The 27,476-nt window shown below is 35.4% G+C and overlaps 3 protein-coding genes across 3 annotated transcripts in view; 2 read left to right on the top strand and 1 right to left on the bottom strand.

The window, feature by feature from the left end:
- Window positions 1-27,476, top strand: part of LOC136803432 (nuclear pore complex protein Nup155-like) — a 158,958-nt gene that overhangs the window by 105,483 nt on the left and 25,999 nt on the right. The window lies entirely within an intron of this gene.
- LOC136803583 (uncharacterized) lies at window positions 651-9,084 on the bottom strand. Its single transcript, XM_067060314.1, has 4 exons — window positions 8,458-9,084; window positions 2,770-2,895; window positions 1,653-1,965; window positions 651-891 (listed from the first exon to the last, which is right to left on the bottom strand). Exons 1-4 carry the CDS (start codon window positions 9,074-9,076, stop codon window positions 729-731), a joined length of 1,221 nt encoding a protein of 406 aa, XP_066916415.1. The 5' UTR covers window positions 9,077-9,084; the 3' UTR covers window positions 651-728.
- LOC136803426 (doublesex- and mab-3-related transcription factor 3a-like) lies at window positions 17,990-19,798 on the top strand. Its single transcript, XM_067060145.1, has 3 exons — window positions 17,990-18,141; window positions 18,274-18,653; window positions 18,858-19,798. The coding sequence occupies exons 1-3, from the start codon at window positions 18,086-18,088 to the stop codon at window positions 19,505-19,507; spliced, it is 1,086 nt and encodes a 361-aa protein (XP_066916246.1). The 5' UTR covers window positions 17,990-18,085; the 3' UTR covers window positions 19,508-19,798.

Here is a 27,476-nt window from a genome sequence, read left to right as displayed (position 1 = left end):
ATCAAAAACAATCAAAAAAGAGCCCTATTTTAAGTCAACCAGGGAAAAGTTTAAGCTGTATTACATGTTTTTTATAAGCAAGTGTATGGTCAGCCTCATGTATGCTTAAGTTTTCAAAGCATCCAGGCATAGTTTATGCTTATTATATGCTTAAGAATCATGCTTATGATTCACCCCGAGCCAAGTTTTTAATGAAATTTTGTAAAACTTTGCTCTGATTTTGGGAGCAGTGGAATGTAGCTAGCCGTGGATTGTCTTATTTTTTACTTCACCTCTACCAAACCTTTTTAAACAGATAAAAATGACCACTTGAAAAATATTTTAGGCTGACATATATGCTCATGTTATGCTTAGGAATTCTGCAAATCTGAGCCTTCATATGCTTATTAGCGTTATGCTTATAAAAAAAACATGTATTTGACCGAATGAATAATTTTTTAATTTTTTTTCGCATTTATGACGCTCTAAGATCGAAGAGTTTCTGAAATAAAAATGAAGATCATAGCATAATTCTACAAGAAATTGATTTTCTTCTTCTTCATTTTTTATTTTCATCTTTCCATTTTTTGAATTCTTTTCTTTTTTGATATTATTCCACTGCAAATTATCTTCTTAACAAGCACAGAACTGCTATCTAATTCAAATTCTATCAAAAGTTATAGCCTTTTTTGTCTCCACTGCAAATTATATTGAGACAGACTCTAGTATGAGTCAATTTAAGAATATTTTCAAGGTAGAGGGTACAAATGATCTGACGATACAATTATTCGATCAACATCACCAGGTCGAATCATGGAACAAATTAACCAATCACCGCCAAAATGTTCATAAAACAGTAATTCAATGTAATACAACTTTTCTTTTTCCAAAAACTTTTCTCCTTTAGCATCCCTAAAAGGAAGAAAATCAATAGAATTCCGAAGTTGTATAACTGTTCTTATACTTTCTTTCTTGTATGATAAATCCTTTAATTTTATTCCAATGAATTCTTTAGATTTATTCCATTCCTGGGAGGAGGGGGTACTTAGGCAAATGGAGGGTACGGTATGTGCCGCCCTTAAGGGTACCTTTTTTGGACTTCCAAAGTCCCGCTAAGGGTCGGAAAATCAGAAAATCAAATTTCAGTCCCACTAACGGTCGGAAAAATAGGACAATTTCATCTTTTTACCCCCTGAAAGATCGAAATTTGGTCAAAATTGGTCAAATTTCCAAAATTTCCCTTTGTTTTCTCCTTTTTAGTCCCGGTAAAGGTCCAAAGTTCGAAAATCGGGCGGTCGTCAGCTCGCAACCCTAATAGTGGCTGTATTCCTGTGTGTGTTTTATTCAGAGAGTTGTTGTTATACAATTTTTTGCTCAGAATTTCATGCTCTATCAGATGGTACCAATCATTTTCGTTTATTTTGACTTTTGAAAATCAGCCATTTCTCTACCCCGACTTCCCTTGCAGTTTTGCCTTTGGCGTCACTATTTTGGTCACAAAAGGTTTTCCCGGGCCTAATCCGCGTCCTCCTTCTCAAGAATATCTTGTAATATACTGTTTTTTCGAATAGACTTAAAATGGCTAGGTCGTAAAAAAGATGTCACGGAATTCCAGGCTTGGCCCCCTACTATAAACCTGAATTGTTTGTAATTCAAAAGATCTATATACTTACGTATGATAATAAGCATAGTTGTTTGGTCGTTTAGCAACAAACTGTCTACTGGCAGGAGCTTCATCTTCGCCGATAAAGAGTAAAGCATAGTCATCGCCTCTTAGCCAAAAAGAGTATGTCCCAGTAACGTCCGGTGAAAATAAAGCTTGCATCCGAACAGCATAAGTGTCACCCATTGACGGGTAGATATTGAAATCTGATTGATAGACTGTCTTTTGGTAACCGTTAGCAAATCTACTTCTAAATTCAGATTCGAAATTGTCGAAATTTGAGATTGTTGTATGCATCATTTCGAATTTGACGGGATGAACAACTTTGAAAAGAGATAAGAACAAAACGCTTTTAATAATACACCTTTTCGATCGTAGTCGCGTGGTCAGACGCGTGCCATTTAATTATTTAATTATCCCCCTAAACTATATCCAATCCTTTTTTGACACATTTTTCTATTCTCTATAGATGCGAAAAAAGGACTGGGACGGTTTTAGTGGGATAAAGCGGACAAAAAAATGCCCGCGTGGCAATTGGCGGCTACGGTCGAAAAGGTGTATAGAGCATTTAGAGTATTTGACGGATATACCCTTTCCAACGAACTCAAACTTACTCTAATTTGTATTTTACTCATCTTTTAAGAAATGCTTGTGCAATAACAATTTTTACCAAGAATCTACCATGCAACCATCGCATTAAAATTTTCTAACCATTTCCCAAATTAAAACTTCCGCCAAAATTTCTTCCTTGAGGTATTCAAACAAATGACAAAAGATTTATCCTGCAATACTGGTTTAAATCATAACGACATTTACTCGCTAGATAACTACAGTAAATACCCATATTCATGATATGAATCACTACAATGTCTTCGACATCACAACATAGACCAAACATCTGATTGGTTGTAAGTGACGTAAAATCATTCAACCAGCTGTTGAGTCTGTGAATGTTAGAAGACAATGCAGTGGTACATATCATGAATACTATTTTTCAATAAATGTAGGATCAAAATCTGTACATACTTAGTAGCTTGAAAAAGACACGTAAAGTGGTCGAAATATCGTTAAAGAAAAATATGTTATGTTTTATCATGAATAATAAAGATATAAATAAAACAACATACTTCTGTCCAGGACGATTGTAGAGCCAGCTCCAGGTAAGACGTTGTAAGATGTGTACCGAGTCCATGTCCCATCGGATAGGCCGTTATACGGATAAAGAGCGGAATGGTGATGATCCAAAAAATTATCTAATGATAGAAATAATACGATATGAATCCAACCAACCCATGCCAATAAACGTTGAATGAATTTTTTTTTGCATTTTTGAACTTGTTTAAATTGCTGTGAGGCAGATCACTTGAATTTTTTTTTTCCAGACTTGATGAAATTTTTTGAGATATTTTGGATTTTTGGTTGAGATTTTAGGATTTCACAGTTTTTGGATTTTGTAAGATTTTTTTGATTTTTTTTTACTTTCTTTCAGGAGTTTAAGTTTTTTTAGCAATTTTAGAATTATTTTCGGGACATTTTTCTGACTTATTTTCGGATTCTGGTTTTGTATGTGGGTGGACAAGGCATACTGGAGAAGTGGGACGTGGGACGGTGGGACGCTCAGGTGGGACGCTCGAGTGGGACGCTCAGGTGGGACGCTCAAGTGGGACGGTAGTGGGACGCTAAGGTGGGACGGTAGTGGGACGCTAAGGTGGGACGGTAGTGGGACGCTTAAGGTGGGACGGTAGTGGGACGCTAAGGTGGGGGACGGTAGTGGGACGCTAAGGTGGACGGTAGTGGGACGCTAAGGTAGGACGGTAGTGGGACGCTAAAGTAGGACGGTAGTGGGACGCTAAGGTGGGACGGTAGTGGGACGCTTAGGTGGGACGGTAGTGGGACGCTAAGGTGGGACGGTAGTGGGACGCTAAGGTGGGACGGTAGTGGGGACGCCTCTTTTATATGTATTTTGTCTTTTTCTTTTTATAATACAGTGAAGAGGGACAGGTCAAGTACTTATAAACAATACACAGATCGATCGAAATGTTTTTGACTTTTTTCATAGTGAATGGATTATAAAATAATAACATAATCAATTTGATCGAAGCTACAAAGACACAAAAAGCTAGTCAGTCAGATAAATCAATTTCTGGCTCCTCCTCTTGGCTCTTTTTGTGTAATTCAATTGTGTAATTTACAGAGCAATTTCAACAATTCTAACGCTCTTTTTAGCCTAGAGGCTAAATGTCTAAATCTGCGAGAACTGATTTTAAAGAGTATCATATAAAAAATGAACATTCCAATCACAGGGACTTCCCCAGAGACAAGATGTTTACTTTTCGAATTCAAAATTCGAATGAAAGGAAAACATTCGAATCGACAACAAAGGGTTACACCATTAGCATGAATAATAAAAGTATCCACATTGTTCACGTGAAAGGGAAAACCCGTGAGGTGAAACATACACGAGGCGCCCAAAAACTTCTTTCATCAAATTTTATGAAGTTGACTAGGCTAAAGATTTTTAAAGTCGCGTGTCCATCGTTGAAAGTTGTTTATAGATTTTTATTGAGTTTTTTGGTTTTATTTTCATTTGTTTGTGCATCATTTTTTTTCGAAATACGTTATCGCAGACTTACAGTAGTGTTCTATAAATTACTAGCCAAACCAAAAGAAAAGGAGCCAGAAATTGATTTCACATTTTTCATTAAATAATTATAAAGACAAAAAGACAATATTCTAATAAAAGAGCGTCCCACTTGAACGTCCCACTACCGTCCCACTCATGCTGAGGGGAAAGCCCTTTATTACAATTAGAATGTTTTCTTTTCATTCGAATTCAAAATCGTGTTTCTGGGGAAACCCCTCTGATTCGAATGATTACTTTGTTATTCTCAATAAATATAAACTCTTCGAAATATAGTCAGGCTGCTGCTGGACCACTTTTGTAAAAACCTTAGTGTGAAGAATCTAAAACCTATTGAAACCTGTTATATATGATTAAAGGGGGTAAAAAAGTTTTACTGGCCATTAGGTTTTCCCAGATTTAGCCTAGACAAAGTTGCAAAGGATTGAAAGTGTTGGAAAATAATAAAATTGTTCTATAAATTAGACAATATGAGCCTGAAGATAAGGAGCCAGAAATTGATTACACATTTTCCGGTGTTTATTTCTGACTCGCACGCATATTGCTTGGTAGCTTTTCGATCAAACATCCAATTTGAATATTATTGGTCAGCCCCGATGACCCTTCAAATCCCTTTTTTCCAGCCGCCGCTTAAGAGTTTGGTTTTTTTATTCCGATTTCTAAAGTTTTTATCCGATCGGGTTAAGTTTGGTCTCCCGATCTGTGTATTTACTCTCAAGCTTTTTTAGGGCAGTGTTCCGGTTGGGATACGCTTTCAATTCATCCAATCGGGCTAAGTTTGGTTTCCCGATATGTGTTAAAAACAATTCAATATGGCTGCCAAAGCGGTGCTTTTTCGTTCGTTCGTTGTTTATCTCTTGCCAGCTTTTATTTTATATACAATCATTATATTTTGTTGAAGTGGCTTTTAAACTTATAACTAAGGAAGATACAACACTGGAGTTAGATTATTAGGATGTTTTTTTCTTTAAAGTATGAAGATTTTAACTTATTTGCTCAAGTTTTTTCCTGAATTGTGAGTTATTCTTTTACCTAGACCTCATTATTTTGTAGCATGAAAACATAGTTTTTCATTTTGGACTTGAATATAGAATAACCACCAACAATTGCTGGAATTTGATGGAGTGTATATATATTACAGTTCACAGCTTAATTATCTGATTATTCACAAAAATAATGTTTTCTCGAACTTGAGTGTTTTTTTTATTTGATACATTTATAGACATTTTATATGCTTGTTCTTCTGGACAATTGGAGATAATATTGATAAAGCGTAAATGGAAATTGTTCAAGTATATTAAAGTACAGCTCCTATGTAAATTTGAGAAGGAACGAAGTTCTTTATCAAATTATATTGACGCAAAAATGATTTTTTCTAGACTTGCGTTTTTCACTGGCAGTTACGTTTGTTTTTTTGGACCGACTTGGAGATAATTATTATAAAGCGTAAATGGAAATTGATCAAGTATATTAAAGTACCGCTCCTATGTGAATCGAGAAAGACCGAAGTTCTTCATCAAATTATATTGACGCAAATATGATTTTTTTCTAGACTTGCGTTTTTCACTGGCAGTTACGTTTGTTTTTTTGGACCGACTTGGAGATAATTATTATAAAGCGTAAATGGAAATTGATCAAGTATATTAAAGTACCGCTCCTATGTGAATCGAGAAGGACCGAAGTTCTTCATCAAATTATAATGACGCAAATATGATTTTTTTCTAGACTTGCGTTTTTCACTGGAAGTTACGTTTAATTTTTTTTGGACCGACTTGGAGATAATATTATAAAGCGTAAATAGAAATTGATCAAGTATATTAAAGTACCGCTCCTATGTGAATCGAGAAAGACCGAAGTTCTTCATCAAATTATATTGACGCAAAAATGATTTTTTCTAGACTTAAGTTTTCACTGCAATTTGAAAGCAGACACTTGCATTTGTTCTTTTTGACTTGGAGATAATTAGGATCAAGCGTAAATGGAAATTAAATCAAGTATATATTTAAAGTGCAGCTCCTGTGTAAATTTCAGAAAGGCTGAAGTATTCTTCATCAAATTATTGACAAAAATTATGTTTTTCTAGACTTGCATTTTTCCACTGTGATTTGATGGCGGACATTTATACATTCTGGACTAATAATGATAAATAATAAATGTATATAAATGGATTAAATATTTTTTAATAGATAAATATTGCACGTTTAAGCATATATATTTAGGCTCAGGTTAGGGAAAATACAGTACAATAATTACAGTCTTTCTGGGACGACAGCGGGTATGCTAATCATAAAACTTTAAATTTGAATAAATTTTAGACAGTCAGGCACATCCTGGCAAATGAACGGGGTGAGCATTTGCATGGGGTATTCGTCACCCAATGTAAATGAGATAGGACATCTCAGGCTAAAAGCGTGAAAATGAATAAAAATGAACTTCAAACTGAAAAAGGGAAAAATGGAAGAAAACTGGGAACTTTATTTTTTCATTAAAAGTTTCTTCAATCTTCGAAGACAAAATTGACCCATGGAAAAAAAATTTCATCTATGCAGTTCTTTGAAATGAAGCAAAATATTTCCAACCCGGTTCAATTAAACTGGGTATTCGGCGCTATTTACGTCACTTTCGTTTTCGACCCCGTTCATTTGCCAATGGTCGCAAGTGAATAATACCCCGTTCATTTGCCAGGATGTGCCTGACTGTTAGATGTCAGTGTAAACCTTATTTTGAATTTTGAAAAACATGTAGTTTTAAGCTAAACTATTTTTCTGCAGTTAAGATGAATAAGAATGACACCATTTTAACTTTTACTGATTTACAGCATCTTTGTTTTTGAAACTTTTTTGATTTTTTGTCCAGCTTGAGCTTGAATATAATTATAAGTCTAAGCTTAGTAAAAAATAATAAGTGTATAATTTTTTTGTGATTTTTGATAAGTACTTGCATTTAACTTCCTTGCAAGGATTTTTATTTTCTTGAATCTGTTGTTGATGTAGTCTTTTGTTGCTGTTCATCTGTATATCTAAATATCTATCCTAATTAAGAGACGAATAATTATTCTGTCATACAGATTGTAACATGGCATATTTTCGTTAATCCATATTGTGTACAAACGTAAATTTGATGATTTTTTTACTCTCGTCTTAGTAAATCATATCAATTTTTAACAACATATCTTTCTAATCATATTAAGCAATTTAGGCTGACCTTCCAGCGCAGCTGGTTTATTATTATTCGTTTATCATCCACTATATGATAAAAAAAATCAATATATATATTTTGGCCGAAATCCTGTGTAGGTTGAAAACTGAAGAACAGATCATGTATATGTGTTTTGTGAAAGTATTCATTTACTCATATTGAGTTCTTTTTTACTCGTACATAATTATCAGAGAAGCAAAAATACAAAAGCCTTACGAGAGAGCGTCCCACTACAGTCCCACCTGAGCGTCCCACTACCGTCCCACCTTAGCGTCCCACTACCGTCCCACTACCGTCCCACCTTAGCGTCCCACTACCGTCCCACCTTAGCGTCCCACCTTAGCGTCCCACTACCGTCCCACTTTAGCGTCCAACCTTAACGTCCCACTACCGTCCCACCTTAGCGTCCCACCTGAGCGTCCCACCACCGTCCCACCTTAGCGTCCCACCTGAGCGTCCCACCCGAGCGTCCCACTTGAGCGTCTCACCGTCCCACGTCCCACTTCTCCAGTATGCCGGTGGACAAACATTTCCAGGGGATAATCCCAAGAAGAATTTCTAGAGGGTTCAAGGAACTTTTTATATACACGTACATATAGTATACCTAAAACATCTTTTAATTTTCTCGCTCCATTTAGACTGTAAATAAGCAAACTTCGCTCGAAAGGGTTAGGTGAAAAGGCAGTAATGTCTTCTTCTAACTCCTGCAAATGTTTCTGGTTTAGGAATTTATTTTCTTTATCTCAGCTTTACCATGAATAAATATTATTTCTCTTTATTAATGCAAATACTACTACAAAAAAAAAATTTTCCATAGTTTTTTTGGCAAATTCTGCCAAGGTATTGAAAAGGTTCGTTCACCAAGCACCCCCCCCCGCACCATCTGTATGAATTTTGAATGGAACAGCCCATTTACTTCCTTTTATTTAAGTATAGAATTGTAGAAATTAAATTAGTAGTTAGAAAAGGAACTTACAAGAGTTTTTCCGCCAACGATTAAGTTCATCAGTCAGTAAAGAGCCAGAAAGTGAGCTTTCCGGTTGAAGCGTCACGTATCCTATGTATTTGATAAGAAAAAGGCCAGAACAATGATGCTTAATCGTACCCAGTGTTTCATCAAATTCATAATAAGCCTCGATTCCAGTACAAGATGCATCTGTTATTGGTTTATACCTTAAATAATAATACGAGCCGGACCCAGGGTTACAAGGATCTGATTCAGTATTGGTGACACAATAATTTTGTGTTCCATCCAAGATCCGTGTCAGTTGGGTTTTTCCGGTGTCATAGTGCTGCCATCCCGGTTTTGTTCCGTAATCTTTCCCGTCATTAATATCGTAGTCAATATGTTGACAGGTTTGGAGAGTTGAGTTATAATTGATTGATTTACACGGAGCACCTGCAACACATCTATCCATACAAACTTCGACGGAATCGGTCTTAAATTCAATATATGGTTCTCTGTTCGGTACTTTACCATCATGTCGAAGAAGGAATTTTGCAGAACGTTGGTCAGCAAGACGAAGTATATTGTGAGCATTTATAAGATGGATCTTTAGAACCATTAAAAGTGAAAAAATTCTGGCCCGCTTCATTTTGCGCTACCCAGTGAGTCAACTAATATATTGACCTTAGTGTGAAATTATTTTCGATTTGGAAAAAGTTTGAGAAAGTACATAATTTATTCAAAATTGATGGTTTAATAATTTTCCGTTTTATAAGAACTGACAACCTAAGAAAATTTTTTTTGGCTGTTACTTAGATTTTCCTATTAGTGATTTTAAAACTAATACATCCTTTAGGCTATCCGTAATATATTTTATATTTAAGTTTACATCAGTTTTTTTATCGTCATTTCTTGATTTTGAGACTCAGATTGACTCAGGATATTCTAATCTCGTTCTTAGATTTTGCACGAATTTGTCTCATGTTCTTTTATAAAATTGTTCTTACATAAAAAGAGTATTGTTTGTGTTACTTAGGCATATTCATGATATTCATAACGAAATGTTTTCTAGTTTAAATTTGTCACTATTGGCTAAAACCGGGTTCTCTCCGTAGAAAACATGCGTCATGAATATCATGAATTGAATTTCAGTGGGAATATCATATAAATGCTTGATTTAATATTTATAAGATTTCGTTATAACACTTGTATATGTTTGAATTGTTAATGGACAATCAGATACTATCTTTAGAACTTGATTGATTCTCCATTGAAGAATCTTCTTGGCTTATTTTGTTTCCTTGGATAATGTCTTGGTACCATTTGAAAATTTTTGTTTAAGGGAAAACTACACAATATTTATCATACTTTTATTGGGCTTGTTCTATTTTATATCCCATACAGGGGGATAGACGAACATTTCCAGTCGGTGACCGGAAAAGAATTTCCGGGGAGGAGTGTTTTTCATTTTTCCAGGGGGTAAAAAGTTATTATAAAATTTCCACGGGGTAAACAACTGGTGGTTTTAGTTTATTCACCCTCACTTTAAATTGAAGTATGAAAAATTTTTCCACGGAAACCCTTTGCCCATTTTGCCATTTCTAGGGGATATACAGATATTTTCAAGAATTTTTAGCTTAAAAAGGTTCGTCCACCCTCCTGTAAGGATTTTAATGGAACAGCCCATTTGATAACAAGCAAATAAGAGCCAGTACATATATAGATTAAAACACCCCATATCTCACAGGCCAGGTAGGGCACCGCCTCCAATAGGAAAAATTGGCTTAAATACCGCCCCTGCAGTGGAAAATAATACTCCAATTTTTGTCCCCGCTGAAAATAATCAAATAGACAAATTCTCACTGCAAACTAATTGGATATTCTCTCGATCCACACTGAACTCTCTGACTTAGAAACAATGGTATTCAAATTGTCAGTGATAAAAAAACTTAAGAAAATCTATCCACATCGAGTTTCACTTCGTTGTTTTTACACCCACTGGCTGAAAATTACTGCTGGGTCTGTGAGAAGATGTGTATATAAGCTTGACTCCAGAGGAGTCATTCACAGAATTCCCCAGGAAATTCTGTCCACTTCTTCTTTCAGTCTGCGCCACAATTAGCTTTATGGCGCGAGATGCTAGGTAATTCGATCTGCCTATGCAATGTTGACGAGTCCTAATAAGGACGAAAAGCATATGCTGCTCTGCCACCCAAATCTCCTGAAAGAAGATAATTGGACAGAAATTCTTTTACTTTCTTCACATATATATACATTTTCCTTCTTCTCATTCAATCGTAAGGCCACTCGGATACAGCTCGCCGAATCTAGAAGATCATATCGTTCACACAAGATCGCTAATTAAGTGAATAGTTTAGGAGGCAGGAAAAATTTGTAAACTGGTGCGGGGCGGAGTAAGCAGTGGCGGAGGTGTTCACAGTGTTTGTTCCAAACTCTGCTGCCACTTAAGTCTCATCGCAGTTATATCTGCGTGGAAGCTGTAATCTCGCCATTTGCACCACTTTTTGATTCTACTCATGGACCTGATCTCGGACTTGATACGATCTTATCGTGAGTACTATCAAAATGACAAAAAAGCGAGCAAAGGGACTGGTTTCGAGTTTGTGCATTGCAAAGGCAATTTTACAGTTGATAACTTGATCTTGACCATTTTGTAGCTTTCCCTTATAGTGTGAGAAGTCAATACACCGGCTTTTCTCCAGTCCAATGCAGTCACAAAGACAATCATTTCTTCCCATTGCCAAAATCTTTTTGTTAATGAGAAATTAAAATTCCACCTACCACGGGAGATTGTGAAAATTTCATCATTTTTGTGAAATATCTTTTAAAGCATGGTGGATTCATTTCCTGAATCAATTTTATGACAAAACAGAAATGCCAATCATCGGATGTAAATCACAGACCAGATCGAAATTTTATTGCATTTTTTAGATACCGGTTTTTCACTAAGTACTTGAATGTTAGGATTCTTGGCCAAAAAACATCTAATTAGGATATCAATACTTGAATAAGCGAGGATTTTTCAAACAGCAAAATAGTCTTAGTGTTGGAGAATTGTCAGATGTTCCTTGCATTTTATTCGTTTCATAAAGAGTTTAAATTGTTAGATGCATTGAGCTCGAAAAGAGCTAGAGGGAAAACTCTTGGATGGGAAATGAAACAACATTTTCCTCAATCTCATCCTTTTCACAGAAACGCCAAATCGAAAATAAAATCAATCGCCAGGTTTCGGAAAAATGTACCGCTTGAAAACGGTACTTTGGAAAAGATTCGGCTCTAGCCTTCGTCTTGAAACTCCCTCCATTTTGAAGAAATGTCTTTGAGAAGCTCTTTTTGAACCTTTACACGTTTTTTATAAGAACAGAATGTATAAGAACATAGGCTTCGATGTCCAAAATACTAACAAGTTAAGAACATTTAAAGGCACTAAAAACTTTAAAACACTTAATTTTGTAGAAAATTGCATAAAAATACTCACAAATTGGCAAGATAAGAAGATGCTAAGAACATTTTTAGGACTAAAACTGAAAAAGTTAAGACCATGTAAATGCCTCAAAAGTTTTCGTGTGAAACGTGGAAGGGGGTTGACAAAACATGATTTTAAGTGCGAAGGGACTGCGATGACCTCCGTTGGTATACTGAACATGGAGAATTCCACTATGATTTGCGCAGACAGAGGAAAAATGTAGACTTTGCAAAAAATCTGTCATATGCCAGGTAATTCTTTGTAAATCCTGTTTCTACTTTAAATTAAAGCTTAGAGTTTAAAGCCCCTTCGGGGCATCTTCAACCTTTCTCAGGCAAGAAAAAACAAACCCTTAAGATTTACGCTGCATTTAGAATGACCGATTTAATGTCGCCCTTTTATGTTTCAAAATCTGGCGATAAATTTTACTCCCAACCTGGCATTTGTGTAAAGAACACGCGGGTCATGCGTTTTGGATAGGGTTCATTTCTCATCAAATAGACTTACGGAGCTTTGAAATCAATGGCCTAGCCGGGCTTTGCCTTTCCTCCCACTATGCAGAGACCTCCAATTTTTATTACTGCTTACATATACAGCTTTTTCCTTGATTGTAAAAAAGTATAGCGCGTTGTTTGGACTTAGCAGAACAAAAAAGAGATAAATCTATTTATGACAAGAAAACAACTGTAACCTTGCCGCAACACACCTAAAGCCACTAAAAACGTCATAAATCTCAACAAAATCCTTTTCTCTGATTGGTCGATAGTCTGTTTACAAACAACTTCTTATTGGTTTAATTTCCTTTTAGCGACCAATCAACAAACGAGATAATTATGGTTGATGTCTTCTTTCTGCAACTGCAAGCCTTTACTTCAAAGCGTACATCATCTTCATGTTTGTTTTTATAAGAACGTTTTCTCCTCTTCTACTTTCTACGAATGACTTTAGAAGTGATTTAATAATTTATAAATGAAAGGTTTTCTCCATGCGCAGTACCTCTATAACTCGAATGTTTCATTAACTTGAGCAAGTCTTCTCGTCCCTTCAATTAAAAATGCCTTATGAACCTTACTCCATAACTCAAAATTTCCTTGAGTCGAACAGATTTGTACCCCCTTGCAGATTCAAGTTTAGGATACTCCACTGTATTCATTTTCCAAAAACTTAACGCCACCTTTTAGACTCAGAGATGCCCCCGGAATACGCTAGGATCCTATTCTCACGGTTATAACAGTTTAAAATTTAAACTCTTCATCGTTTTCTTACAAGTAAAACCCATTTGACATCATGCTCTTTAAAGATGACTTAATGACGACAGTCACCATGGGAACCGATTGCATGCTTTCCGTTACAGATCCAATATCAAAATCTTTTCCAAATTAGGACTTTACTATTAAAGACTCTCTGACGTATATTTTTTATGTATTGAGGTCGTGGTGACTTTTGAAGATTTTCAGCGGGGCCAATAAGCAGTTTTTGTTTTTCTTATCTTTTGTTTATGTTATGATTTGACTACGAGTTTCGATTTTCATAATGGTATCAACAAAACCTGATTGACCAGTTCTTAAACATTGTAATCAAATCAAACATTACATCAATTAAACATGACATTGAAGTTGACGGCCCCCTATGTCAAAAGGAAATTGGCGATTTTGCCACCCTCTTATATTTTGGATCTTTTACGTATGTGATAAGATAAGAATTTTGGGCTCTTTGCTTTGCTATCTTCAGGAAATGCGTTACCAAATTTTCAATCTTTTTAAAACAGCACACTTAACAAAAAAGTTTTCAAAAATTTTCTTTGAGACCATGTATTGTATTAAACACAAGATATGACTTGACTAAATTAACGTCATTGCAGTGATGGAAAGAAATTAGGCTAATTCGTGACATTTACTATGGTTTATACCTTTTTTATAAGCAACTTCAATTTGTGAGTCAGGCCTGGGGTTGCTTAGCATTGTAGCTCATTTTCTGAAAAATTTCCTTTGACCACCCTGATATTACGGGGACTTACGAATATTATTAGGGACTTTCGAGGGTGTGAAAAAGGAACTGTTATGGCTCGTAACCAACCGGTACCCTTTTTGCCTAAGTAAACCCCCCCCCCCCCCGGTATCTCTTAGAATACAACCCTGTTTCAGTGACAATGTGAGAAGTTTTATTTCCAGTGGGATAAAATGAAGGCCATAAATGCCAATGATTATTGAAGATCGCCTGTTTAAATATGTGGGAAATTCTAATACTTTAGCTTACAGCTCATAAATCTAGCGGAATAGCTCTAGCTAAAATAATTTGCCTATTGGGTTGAGAAGCACTCAGAGAGATGAGGGACACAATATTATCTCAATTTTGATGAGAGGGTCCCACCGGGTCTGTGAGACTGTTTTCAAATTAAAGTATGAATTCGTAAGTCTGTTCAAAGTTTATTATTATGCGGAAAAGAAGGAATGTTAAATAGACGAAATTCACGGACGATATTTACTTTCCCAGGCACGACGGAAGCTTTTTATATCTGGTACGGCGAATGAGGAAATTTAAACGATTTTATAGCGATTTGACCGACGAAGAGGAAAACTTCGGGTATTTTTTTGAAAATCTGGTACGGCGGCCGCCGTACCTGCCGTACCCGTTGCGTCGTGCCTGTTTCCGTGAATTTTTTGCGCAATGCATCATGGGTAATCATTCGGGGAAAATTCGGAAAGCCGATATCGTCTATTGTATTCTTATGCTTAGTGGAATTCCTCAAGTACACTTCAATAGTAAAAATCTAGAAAATTCTTTGAAGATGAAAATTTCCCATGGATCGAAGATAAAAAAAATTGTTTCCACATTTTCCCTTGTAAGATCTCTTCCGCTGAATCACGTACTAACTCATATAAGACGTCATTTAATGCTTCATTTCCTTACAAAATCTAAGTTCGTGTGCAAAGTGAAAGTACGTATGTCATGATATAACATACATATGCTTCAACATGCAAACTTTGCAGAAAATAATTTTAATGGCAGGCTTACAAAAAGAAAAATGTGACTTTTCAAAATGGTCACGCATCAAAATACGTAAATTTAGATCCCTTTTTAGATAAACGGTATATGCATATAATAGCTCAAATAAAGTGTATTAAATATGGAGTAAGATTAATCCAATCGACATGTGAATACAAATCCCTCTATTCTATTTATCGCCTGTGGTCTTTATTTGCCAAAAGGCTATTATTCAGAACCACGCGCGCATTTTATTAATGGAATGCGCTCTTGCGCAGGACACGTCTCATATTTGGCAGCTAGCTTATAATGTAAGTCCAGCCGCTTTCGAATCTGTGTACTTTATTATTAGCATAATTTGTAAAATTTCCTAATATAAGAGAAAATGGGTGTTTCAAAACGAGACTCGGTGAGATTAAGTAGATTCAAGTCAGTATTTCTGATTGATTTCCCTATAGCTAAAATCGTCTATTAAACCCTGGAGATACTAGAATATAACGCTATACTAATTGACGAGGAGCGTTTCCCTTTAAATAGGTGTTCTTATAAAATAATTAGTTTGTATTTGCGTTACAATCATTTCCCGTTTCTATATCTAAAAATAGCCTATGAAAAAGTGCTAGAGCCTTCCTGATTGGCTGATAGACACTCAAACTTATCGCGTTTGTTCAAACTTCTTAACACTAAGTCACATTTGGTATGCAACAAAAATCTATTGCGTCAATACTTCAAAAACATGTTTGCATCAGCGAATTAAAAGAAAGATTTGTTTGTTTACAAATGGATTATTGTTGAAAATCAAAATAATAGCGTCAATATTTTCGTTACATTTTCCCATTTTTTTGCGTCAATAACTCTAAACTGACACTACCGCATATCACGTTCTTAGGCTTTACTTCCCTAACTACTTAAACTTCAAAGAAATTCAATATGCATCACAATACTGTATACTCCCACTGTGTTTTTATTTTCGTTCTCTTACATGAAGAATTCTTCTCTGGTATATTCATCGATCGATTTTTTCCCCATCCAATTTTGTAATCTGTGGAAAATTTCACGTACGTAAAATGGTAAAATATTGATGGTTGCAACGACACAATAACTTATATACCCGGTTTCCCGACCAAACTACGGATCCCGGCCTGTTTCAAATCGCTTCTAGATCATGGAAACAGGGGAGTGAGTTCTTTCCTATTAGGTGACTTGTTTATAAGGTCAGGTCTTTTGCGCTGCTTGCTATGAATTCCAAATACAGTAGATTCTCTTTAACTCGAGTATCTCCTTAACTCGAACAAGTTTGCGTTCCCTGTATGTGTTTTTTTCTCCGTTGTAGCATTCTCTTCGTCAAATTATTTTGGTTTCAAATTGCCCTTTAATTAATGACTTTTTCAAGGCTTCTTTTTAAATTTCCTTGATTTCGAATACAACTATAAGTCTTTCAGCATAATCTTTCTAGATTCCATGAATTCAGTTCGAGAATATTTCAAATAATTTATTGGAATAGTATAGTTCAAAAGTAATTAATGGGTAAGCCAATATAATTAAGGAAAATTATTTCAGGAATTCTTGATTGAGTCTGTTTTTTATTTAGTTTCCAAGTCGCTGAGAGGTAGATCTCAAATTATACATTGTAGGTTATTTTTGATTGATTATTTCATGGAAAATTGTAATTAAATAAATCATTACCCCATGGATATTAACATATAGGTAAAGTGAAGAATTTAATTGCACCAAAAGTTGCTGGCAGTTGCAAAAAATAGCGGCTCACATGATCTTTTCGTTAGGGATATGATAAATCAGTCGAAACGCCATTAATCAAAACCCCAACAAGAACCCACATATTTCGAAATTACAAACTAATCACATAAATGAAATAATATAAAAAACAAAAGAATTCTTTAAAAAAATGAAGTTAGACAATTAACAGGTAAACTTTTTTGAAACAATTCCATGTTAGTAATCAAAAGTTAAGTACAATTTAACAAAACCCAGATTTGAAGAAGAAAGAAAAAAATCTATTTTAAAACTTATCTTCAATTAGACAGATTGATGTCATGAGTTTTAAAGTATATTAGTGTAGTTAGAGCGTTTGCAAAATTACAAAATTTCTTATTCAAAAAAAACCAAAACTCATTCAAATTGCTTCGAGACGTCATTTGGAATGTTCAGCCTCACGTGAGCCCTTCTAATGACGTTCATCAACTCCATAACAATAGAAAATCAATAAATGAACTCACTGCCTTTAGCTTTAATAGTTTTCTTTTTCTTAATTAATGTTTTCTGCTAATTACTGGTTACCTTGTTTTAATCGGTTAATTTTAACGACCGTTACCTTTTGTTTGATGCATCATGTACTTTCAATGAGTTTTATAAGAACATACCTTTTACAGGGGTAATTGATATCCTGATGGCATGTAGAGTGGACTTTCCTTAATTCGAACTTCTATCATTTGAATTTTTCTGTAATTCGAACTATAATATTAGTCCCCTCAGCTAGAGAGTACAATAGTGTAAAATGCTCTCTACAACTCGGATCTTTCTTTAATTTAAAGATGACTCTTTATTCCTTGAACATCGAACTACAGAGAGGCAACTGTTTAGTTATAAGGGTATCTCTCCCAAAATTCAGGGTTCATATACCTAGTCCAGGAAATGGAAGAATTTAAAATTTGCCCTCGTCCATAGAGACGTATTCGTGATAATTCATACATTTGCTTTGCTAGAAACCTGCCGGCCTTGAATCCACAATGATCTAGTGAAAACAAAGCAAAATCCTTTTAAATTGTTATTTGGCATTTTCTGGCATGAAATTATCATTGGATGAATTTTTTCTTGTCTATTTTGCCAAATTTTGAAATATTTTTGTCAGTAATTTCAGAGCTGTCAGGGAATTCAAAATGTATTTTATAAAAATTCGATATTCTTATAAAGAACTGTGTGACTTCTCCCTTCTTTCCTCTATTTTGAATGAGAAACACGAATCGGAGATTAATCAATAATCTAAACAAATAAATCTATTGTTTTTTTTAAATGAGGTCATTAAGATTGGTCAGGTATCAAGTATAAAAAGGGGAACTGCTTGCTTTTACAGATCAGTATCGAGTTTAGAACACATTCAAGTAGGACATACATAGTTTAGAAAAAAAATCGCAAATTTTGCGTAAAACTATATTTTTGCTAATTTTTATGGAAAAATCTGTTGCAACTTTATTGACATTCGTGAACAACCAAAGTGAAAATTTGTAAGTATTTTGAACTTTTTCTTTGATGTATTTTTGTGATTTTCTGAGAGTACAACCCTATGTATTCTGACATTTTGAACTGTTGATTTTTGTGCATCCATCTTTAATGTTTCTCTTGTTATTTTCTTACAGATTGAACAAGAAAGACATGGTTATTCAAACAGTAGAACATCTCTCATCTTCCAACATCAACAACCGCGCTCCAAAATGCGCTCGGTGTCGTAACCACGGCATAGTCAACAGTCTCAAAGGTCACAAACATTTCTGCCAATGGAAGAACTGCACATGTGCGCGTTGTCAAGTTGTCGTTGAACGTCAACGAATAACAGCCTCGCGAGTCGCATCTTTACGTCAACAACGTAAAATTGTCGGTGGTACCGAATCTTCAACGAGTAACAAAACGAGAAACGAATATGCATCTTCGGATGATGAACGATCTCCCAGAACATTGATCAACCTCAACAACGTGAAATATCTTGGTGAATTCCAACGCCAAAGATTTGTTGATAGTGGTAAGTCTTCATTAACATTCTCTGATTCATTATTATTGTCTTTCGAATTCTTAAAGTGAAAAAACATTGTATATTTAATGTACTGTAGTTTTACAAACCTATGCAGCTTTAACCTGGATTTAAGAAAATTAATATTCACTCATTTTTCATGAAAATGTGCCTTCTAAACATCCACTTATAATTTGATTCTTTTGAAATTTATAGATGACGAAAGTGAACGAAGCGCACGATCAACTGGAACACCCGCCTCAATCTCCCCTCCCATATCTCCACCCTTGTCCGTTCGTTCTGATGATATCGACGTCCGCTCAAGATCCAGAACTGCAATCCGAAAGCCAGCCAGTTTCTGCAAAGATCCTGAATGTAACGAATGCTTAAAAATCTCCGAATTCATGTTCAAAACAAGCATGAGCAAATTACGTCAAGAATTTCCACGATTTCCAACACGTGAAATAGAAATTGTTTTACAACAATCTAAAGGTGACTTCTTAGCTGCTGCTCAATGCTTGAGGAACCGAGAATTGGCCCAACAACGTGTCGTCCCAATCTACCGTGGCTTCACAGTGTCACCACCATCATGCGACTGCACAGAATGCAAAGAAGCAATCAAAATCAATCGTAAACGACACGTGGAATCCCCAATTTCCCGACCCTCTCCCGGACCAATCCAATATTCACCATTGAGCAAACGACGCCGCCAAGTCTTAGAAAACGCCCTTAGTATCTCAAAACGTGGCGCCTCACCGCCCTCCCTCATCAAGTATTGCGCTGACTGCTCATCTAGTGTTCCCCTTGAAGATCGCTTCTGTGGGAAATGCGGCTCCAACCAAACAACTTCCCAAAAGAAACTTTAAATTCACCAACAACCAATTAATGAACTAATAAAAATCGACAAAAATTGAAATTTTACGTAGGCACATTATGTATATTTTTAAGAGAAAATAGAGATATTTAAATTTAAGATTATTTGACTTTTTACATATTTGAATATTTTTTGTACAGCAGTTCTGTTCTTTGTTATTTTTTAATGAATAATTTCTTTTGGAAGAATTTTTTTTTTAATATTTTAAACAAAATTAATTTGGCGTTATATGTCAAAATAAATGAAAGTAAATCAACCATTAAATCAATCATTTATTCGATTTAATCGTCCGCTTATTTTCACAACGCTCTCTTCGTCTATTAGGCCAGTTTTTCTATTTGGTTATAGTTAAACTGACTAAAATGAAGGAAGCGCAATTGCTAAATCACATTAGATATCTAGATGAATATTTTTGGCTTGTACCAAATATTTAAACACTTTCATTGTACTCTCGGGTATCTAATGGAAAAAAATTTTAAAGTAGGCTAAAACAGCAGAAAAATTAATTAAAGGGGGGACGCTTATTAGGTACCCGAGAGTACTTATTGTTTTTGAAATATATTTTCATTAATATAACATAATTCTAAATTCCAAACTTAATGTAGAATCTGAAAATGTCTGTACGTTTGGTTTTCTGTCTTGTTTGTCTTTGGGACCGAGTTTGGGACAAGGTGGTCGGGTTTCGCCGAAATTAGTATAGTAGCGTTTACCTAGGGGGTGGGGTTAATTTTAAAAGATTTTGATTTCTCCATATTAAAGAAAAGTTTCTCATATTAAAATTCTTCGAATAGTTTGAAAAGTAATTAAGGTAACATAACATTATAAGGTTTACTGTGAATCAGAGTAATGGGACATCCAGGGGGTGTCTAACTGTAAAATAAAGAATTGATAGTTTAAACCCAGTTTATTGCACACGTACGGAAGCTTGTTAGTGCCATCATATTATAAGCAGATAATAATCAAGCTATCTTTAGATAACTTAATATATCTCGAGATAAGTAATCTCAGGACACTTTATCTTATCTCGAGATAAATTTATCTTAGAGTTATCTTAGGATATTTATCTCCGGATAATTTATCTCGAGATAATTTATCTCGAGATATTTTTATCTCCGGATAATTTATCTCAAGATAATTTATCTCGAGATATTTTTATCTCCGGATAATTTATCTCGAGATATTTTATCTCGAGATATTTTTATCTCCGGATAATTTATCTCGAGATATTTTATCTCGAGATATTTTTATCTCCGGATAATTTATCTCGAGATATTTTTATCTCCGGATAATTTATCTCAAGATAATTTATCTCGAGATATTTTTATCTCCGGATAATTTATCTCGAGATATTTTTATCTCCAGATAATTTATCTCAGGATAATTTATCTCAAGATGAATTTCATGATTACGTGTCATGGAAAAATTTCCTGCTCTGCGAATGACCCTATTGGTCGAATCTGACGCAATCTTTTTACTGGGCATCAGATGTTGTACATGTTGTACACCGGGCATCAGATGTTGTAGAGCTGACACGTGACACGTAAATAAACATTTTGCTGGGAAATATATGCCCATTTTGATGCTGCACTACCCCCACTACAAAAATCTGACGTGTTATGTACGGCCATATTCATTTTTTTACGGCCCAGTTGCTTTCAAATTATGTAATTTTACACGTTCGAAAACCAGACAATGCCAGGGTATTAGTAAAACCAGTGAACGTACTGAAGTGAATCTAACAAAATTCATGCTTAAAACACACTAAATTAGAGGCTCTTTTTCTTGATCGAATAACTTCGTTTTAAATTTTTTCGGGGAAAAGTGACTACCTTATCGGCCCTTTTTACGCCGGCCCTTATTCCGCCACAAGTCAATTTTTTGGGTTACGTCACTTACGGCTTCAAATTACGCCAAAACAGGCACATATAGCACACTCGGCTTGTAAATTAAACATTTTTAGCATGGCTAATATTTTCATAATATAATTAACGCCACTCGAGGCTAAAAATTGCAATTCTCTGGACCTCTTTACAACGGCCCTAATGATGCCGGCACTTATTACGCCAAATGCTAAAAAATAACGACAAATAGGGCCGGCCTAAAAAGGGCCGATAAGTTCCAAGTTTTTCCCTAACTAATGTTTGATCCGACTATACGTGTTTGAAAATCAAATAATGCCACGGTAGTATCAAGTGAATATCGAAAAGCTGATAATACGCCGGGGGTACTAGGTTTGCGAGCTGACGGGGGGTGCCGCCCGACTTTCGAACTTTGGACCCTTAGCGGGACAAATTTGACCAATTTTGACCAAATTTCGATCTTTCAGGGGGGTAAAAAGTTGAAATTTTCCTATTTTTCGACCCTTTGTGGGACTGAAATTTGATTTTCTGATTTTTCCGACTTTGGACTTTGGAAGTCCAAAAAAGGTACCCTTAAGGGTGGCCCACACCGTACCCTCCATTTGCCTAAGTAACCCCCCCCCCGGGATAATACGCTGGAAATATGAGATTATGAGCCGTACATGTAACTACAAGCCTACTAGCCTTTCTCTAGATTATCTAACTGATATTTGGATATGGAGTATTTGTAGCCACTCACGCTAAAGCCCCATAGGAGAGGATAATGACATTAGTTCGCCGACAACGTAGGACCCAACTGGTTGCTTTGGAGCATCATTGTGGTCGAGCTTGGAAAGTTTTTTTGAAAAAAAATAATAACTTGCCCTCCTACCCAATACAACTACTTTCTCATCAAGTTAGTTGTATCACGCTTTTTGTGTTTTTTTTTCTGTGCTCCTCATGCAAATAGGGATTAAGATTTTTTTCCTGGGAAAGACAACAAATTCGATATCGTGTGAATATTCGTTTTCGTGAAAAAAATTAAGTATAATTAATGTACACTTGATACCGCATCTTTGGTCAATATTTTGAATTATAACTTGAATAAAGATTTCCATCGGAAATATGATTGGTTGAATTTCTGAAACATTTTTGAGAGATTTTGATTCCAATTTTTTGATGACGTCGTTTAATGATGATTTGAACTGTTTTGAGAGATTTTGTTACCAATTTTTATGACGTCATAATTGACGACCGCGTTATTCCGCGCTTTTTACCCCAAAATTACGCATGTTGGTTGTCGAAATACGCATTATACTCTGGACTTCGATTTGTGATTTTTTTTTGGGTTCATGAATATTTCGAAATTTTAAGTCGGAACATTGATTCGGCTCAAAAAATGAAGGAATTCTTTGTAATTTGGCGCTGCAGGCGAAAATCTTTTTGTCTAAGAAAGCTCAAACAGCTTGGAGGTTGAAGAAAATTTAAAATTCAAATCGTTTGGTTCGGACCTTTATTTCATAAATGATTATTAAGAAACTTTTTTTTTCCTTGATGCATATAAGAAGCGTAAAATTCGACAAAAAACAAGCAAAAAAGGGCTATGAAAAAAGTTTTCTCTGCGTACGTACATTTTCCTTTGACCCCTTCCCTGCCCCCGTACGCAAGCATACGCTTTTGAGAAGACTCCCCCGTACCCGTACAATGTGGACGGCCCCCCTTTAAAAGTAACCCTGAGAAGGTCAGCGTTTTATAAAAGTTGCACGAATTTTTTTGCATTTCAGCTGGAATTATGCTTAGCATTATGCTTTTTTTTAACCGAATTCGAGCCTAAGTATACTTATAAACGGAATTAATTTCGCGGATGACACCCAAATTCGCGAAATCTGCGAAATTAAGTCTCCCACAACCATCCAGAATAGTTCACTGTGTTATCCAATATGGATAAAAAGAATTTCGGAAACGCTTAGTTCAAATATTACGTGTATAAATAGGATTTCCTGTTCTTAGATTGCCACAAGTCTTGGTGGTAAGTAGTTACATAAATAAAGGGGGTTAAATTGTTTAAAATTTTGTAGAAGAAAATCATTCTTCTACTAAATCGACGACCAACAAGGTTCTCGAGACCAAGTTCAGAATAAAGTTTTTCTTGGAATGTTCCACGAAAGCAGCTTGTATAGCAAGGCAGACATTATATTGGATAGATTCAAGCTCTTACTCACAAAAGTCGAATTTTCAGGATGGTCGTATATGATGTAGTCTAAATGCGGTCGAATGTAAGATTTATATAAAGTAAGCAGAGATTTTCTTGGTACAAATGATGACTGAATAAGAGTTTAGAATCCAAAGTAAGACCCAAATGTTTCTGACATTCACTAGTTCTTATGTATGTCAGTATTGAAAGATAAACAGCAGCATTTACTTTTGGAAAATTAAACTTCCACAGCTTGTTTAGTAGAATCAGGATTAAAATACATATCTTCCATTGACGAGCCCACTCACTTATTCTTGCAAGATCTCTGTTTAATTCGTCACTGCTCAATTTTGGTCAATCACTAATGAAAATAAAGATGTGTCATCAGCGAAGATCTTAGGCTTGGTCTCAAGATACTTTGGACAGGTCGTTGATGTAGATTAGAAAAACAGGGGACCAAGAATCGAACCTTGAGGAACTCCTGCCTTGATTTGTTTCCACTCAAAGGTCTTTCCATTTAAAACAACCCTCTGATACCTACCTGACAGAAATTCCTCAAAATGGAGAGTAAGGGACCAGATACCCCGTAGAATTTGAGTTTATAAATTAAATCCTTATGCTAGACTCGATCAACTGCCTTTGAAATATCAAGAAACACTCCCCTCGTGTTGGGGAGGGGGCAAAAGACAAAAAGCAAGGCACCTCTGATTACTAATTTTGTGTTCAGCAAAATCTTTACTAACTAAGACATTTCCTTTTAAAACAAGGCGCTAAAAATAAAATTTTATAAAATTGCCAGTTTTGGTCGACCCTTCACGCTACTACTTCGAGGATTTCGAAGATAATGGTGGAGAACGGTCAAGCCACAATGATTTAAGCTTGATGATTTAAAGCCATATTTTAAATACCCATTTCCCGAGATCTTTTTATACAAATTTTGCTACGCCGTCTAAATGAAAAGCAAAATTTCCATGAAAATTCCTTAAAAGTTAATTAGAGAGGTTAAGAATATTTCAACCTCTGAAGACCAATAATAGAAAGTTTATTATAATTCGTTATTATCAATCTAATCACTGTAGAAAAAATCAAAGATGAAGATCAAATATTACCATTTTAATGTCTAGCAGACTGTATAAGTATGCAGTTTACTATTTACGAATTCCCCGAAACCTCCAAGTGTAATTGAAATAAGTTTCTTTCAAAAGAAATCTTCTACTTGATCCCCAAATAATTTACTAAACTTTTAGTTGTGGAAATGTGATATTAATTGATTCGAAATGATAGACCAGACTTTATGTTATGATTCTCTATCACTGACTTTTTTAAAAGCATTGATGATATTTTTGAGTTGTGTTTTAAACGACGGGAATAAAAATATCAACTTTGAACTTCATCCAAGATCTTGGATGGTCTTGGATGGTCGTCATGGTTACTTTTCTCTGCGTTGATTGCGCGCTGAATAGAAGCTGGATTGGACGGCACAGCGTCGATATATGATTTTCACGGTAGAGAATGTCATTTCTGTATTGATCATTTTTGGAATAGTCTTGTTCGAACCGTCTACGTTATTGTTATATATTTTTTACGTTCCGTCGGATATCATCTGAATGCGATGTTTTTTTTGCAATGGGGAAAGAAATCCAATCGCGTTTTCTTTATCAGTCAGCATGAGCATTGAGCATTATATAATATTATGTTGCCTATAAATTTTGACATTGCAATGGCAAAACGCTCGTATATACCGTCAGTCACGACCAATACATCTTGTTTAACCAACTTCAAGAAATGCTTTGAAAAAGAATAGCTGAGTCGACAAAGAAAGTGTTATGAGAGAAAAAGGGTAAGACCATTGTTTTAGAAAAACTCTACACCACGATAGCATCGCCTATCGAACGTCTATCGTTGAGTCAAAAATTGACTCAGGCTTCTTGTCACCTAGACTAGTAAACTAGTCGTTGAAATCAGACCCATATACAAAAAATTCATGTGGTGTTGGCTGATCGAGTTCCCCCTCTGAGAGGGGGAACTCTACGTAATGCTTTTCTCAGTGAAAATTTACCAGTTACAATGTGGGAGGCGCAGAAACATTTGAGCGCAGCAACAAAAACAAGACAAAAAACAACAAAACATGGCTGGCTTCGTAGAAGTTGTTACATTTTTAAAAACTCTACAGAGATCATTAGAAAAAAACAGTATAGAATATAACTTGAAGGTAAAGCAAATAATTGCAATTTATAATGTGTTCAAAGGACGAGATGTATTTGCATTATCTAGCGCCATAGTTAAAGCATTAAAAAGCAAGCTGATGATGCGCAGGGAACGAGAACTTTTGAGCAAATGAGACCTTTTTTGTCCTAGCAAATTTTATCTCATTTTGAGCCTTCAGCCTCTCCACTTTTACGGTTGTTCCGCCGGGCCTGTTTAGGCTTGGAAATTCCAAATTTTTCTAACAAAAATTCGCTCTCAGAAATCCTGTGTCGTCTGCCCCCCATTTACGGACAAAATCTGGAATAACTTTATTCTCGGGAATAGAAGGTACATATATGTGGTAGGCCAAATATCAAAAACAATCTGATTATCCCTTTAAATCAGATAGAATCGACTTTCTCCGCTCCCCTGTGCCCTGGCCCTGGCCTAGGGCTGGGCAGAGGTTCAAGAGAGAAAATTTAAAATTGATTTATCGCATAACCTTTATTACATGATTAAAACGTAAAAACAAATAAAAGAAAGCCTGCGAGGGTTTATGAGAATTTAAGGTGAATGTAAAATTGGTATTATGAGATATTAATGGATCAATTTCGCAATTTCTTACCTCTTCCGCATCCATCTCCGATCCAAAGCAGCATTTCCTTCTTCTCCCTCGTGCAAAGCCGTCTTAGAGAATGTTACTGAATTCATGATATTCATGACGTAGTGTTTTCCACGGAAAGACCCTGGTTTTTGCCAGTAGTGGCATATTTTATACAACTTTTGTCTAGTTCAAACTTGTCACTACTGGCTAAAACCGGGGTATTTCCGTAGAAAACATTACGTCATGAATATCATGAATCTCGAGATAAATACGCATCCAGTGAGCTATCTCGAGATAAATACGCATCCAGTGAGCTATCTCGAGATAAATACGCATCCAGTGAGCTATCTCGAGATAAATACGCATCCAGTGAGCTATCTCGAGATAAATACGCATCCATTGAACTATCTCGAGATAAATACGCATCCAGTGAGCTATCTCGAGATAAATACTCCATGAGCTATCTCGAGATAAAATACGCAGATCTATCTCGAGATAAATACGCATCCAGTGAGCTATCTCGAGATAAATACGCATCCAGTGAGCTATCTCGAGATAAATACGCATCCAGTGATAATTTTATCTCGAGTCGAGATAAAAATTATCCGAAATAAAAGTTTTCTCGAGATAAAATTATCGCAAGATAAAATTATCCACGCCACGCCACAGATAAACTTATCTCGAGATAAATTATCCTGAGATAAATTATCTCGAGATAAATTATCCGGATATAAATTATCTCGAGATAAATTATCCTAAGATAAAATATCTCGAGATAAATTATCCGGATATAAATTATCTCGAGATAAATTATCCTAAGATAAATTATCTCGAGTTAAATTATTATCTCTTTTATTTCCCGAAGTAAAAATTACCTCGAGATAAAATTGTCCTGATATTACTTATCTCGAGATATAATATTTTATCTGGAGATAACTTGTTTATTATCTCATGTTAACAATATGGCACTAACAAGCTTCCGTAAAATTCAGATTGAAAATTTCCTTGATTTTGCATTGTAACTTTGACACACTACAAATTGAGGAACTGAAAATATTGAATTTTTGAATTTTCACCTGAGGTTCTGTAATGTTTGAAACCCAAGAATTTTATCTAAATTTTAGTAAAATACCATTAA

Source organism: Clytia hemisphaerica, unplaced genomic scaffold, assembly GCF_902728285.1.
Source record: "Clytia hemisphaerica strain Z4C2 unplaced genomic scaffold, Clytia hemisphaerica genome assembly, whole genome shotgun sequence".
NCBI lineage: Eukaryota > Metazoa > Cnidaria > Hydrozoa > Leptothecata > Clytiidae > Clytia > Clytia hemisphaerica.
This window is presented reverse-complemented; position numbering and strand designations above follow the sequence as displayed.

Excerpts from the sequence above, each read along its gene's own strand:
- LOC136803583 (XM_067060314.1), bottom strand. The coding sequence starts at position 9,076 with ATGAAGCGGGCCAGAATTTTTTCACTTTTAATGGTTCTAAAGATCCAT. Across the intron at positions 2,896-8,457 it reads TCGTTGGCGGAAAAACTCTT|ATAATTTTTTGGATCATCAC; the intron begins GTAAGTTCCTTT and ends TTCTATCATTAG. Across the intron at positions 1,966-2,769 it reads TACAATCGTCCTGGACAGAA|TTGTTCATCCCGTCAAATTC; the intron begins GTATGTTGTTTT and ends CTCTTTTCAAAG.
- LOC136803426 (XM_067060145.1), top strand. The coding sequence starts at position 18,086 with ATGGAAAAATCTGTTGCAACTTTATTGACATTCGTGAACAACCAAAGT. Across the intron at positions 18,142-18,273 it reads AACAACCAAAGTGAAAATTT|ATTGAACAAGAAAGACATGG; the intron begins GTAAGTATTTTG and ends ATTTTCTTACAG. Across the intron at positions 18,654-18,857 it reads CCAAAGATTTGTTGATAGTG|ATGACGAAAGTGAACGAAGC; the intron begins GTAAGTCTTCAT and ends TGAAATTTATAG.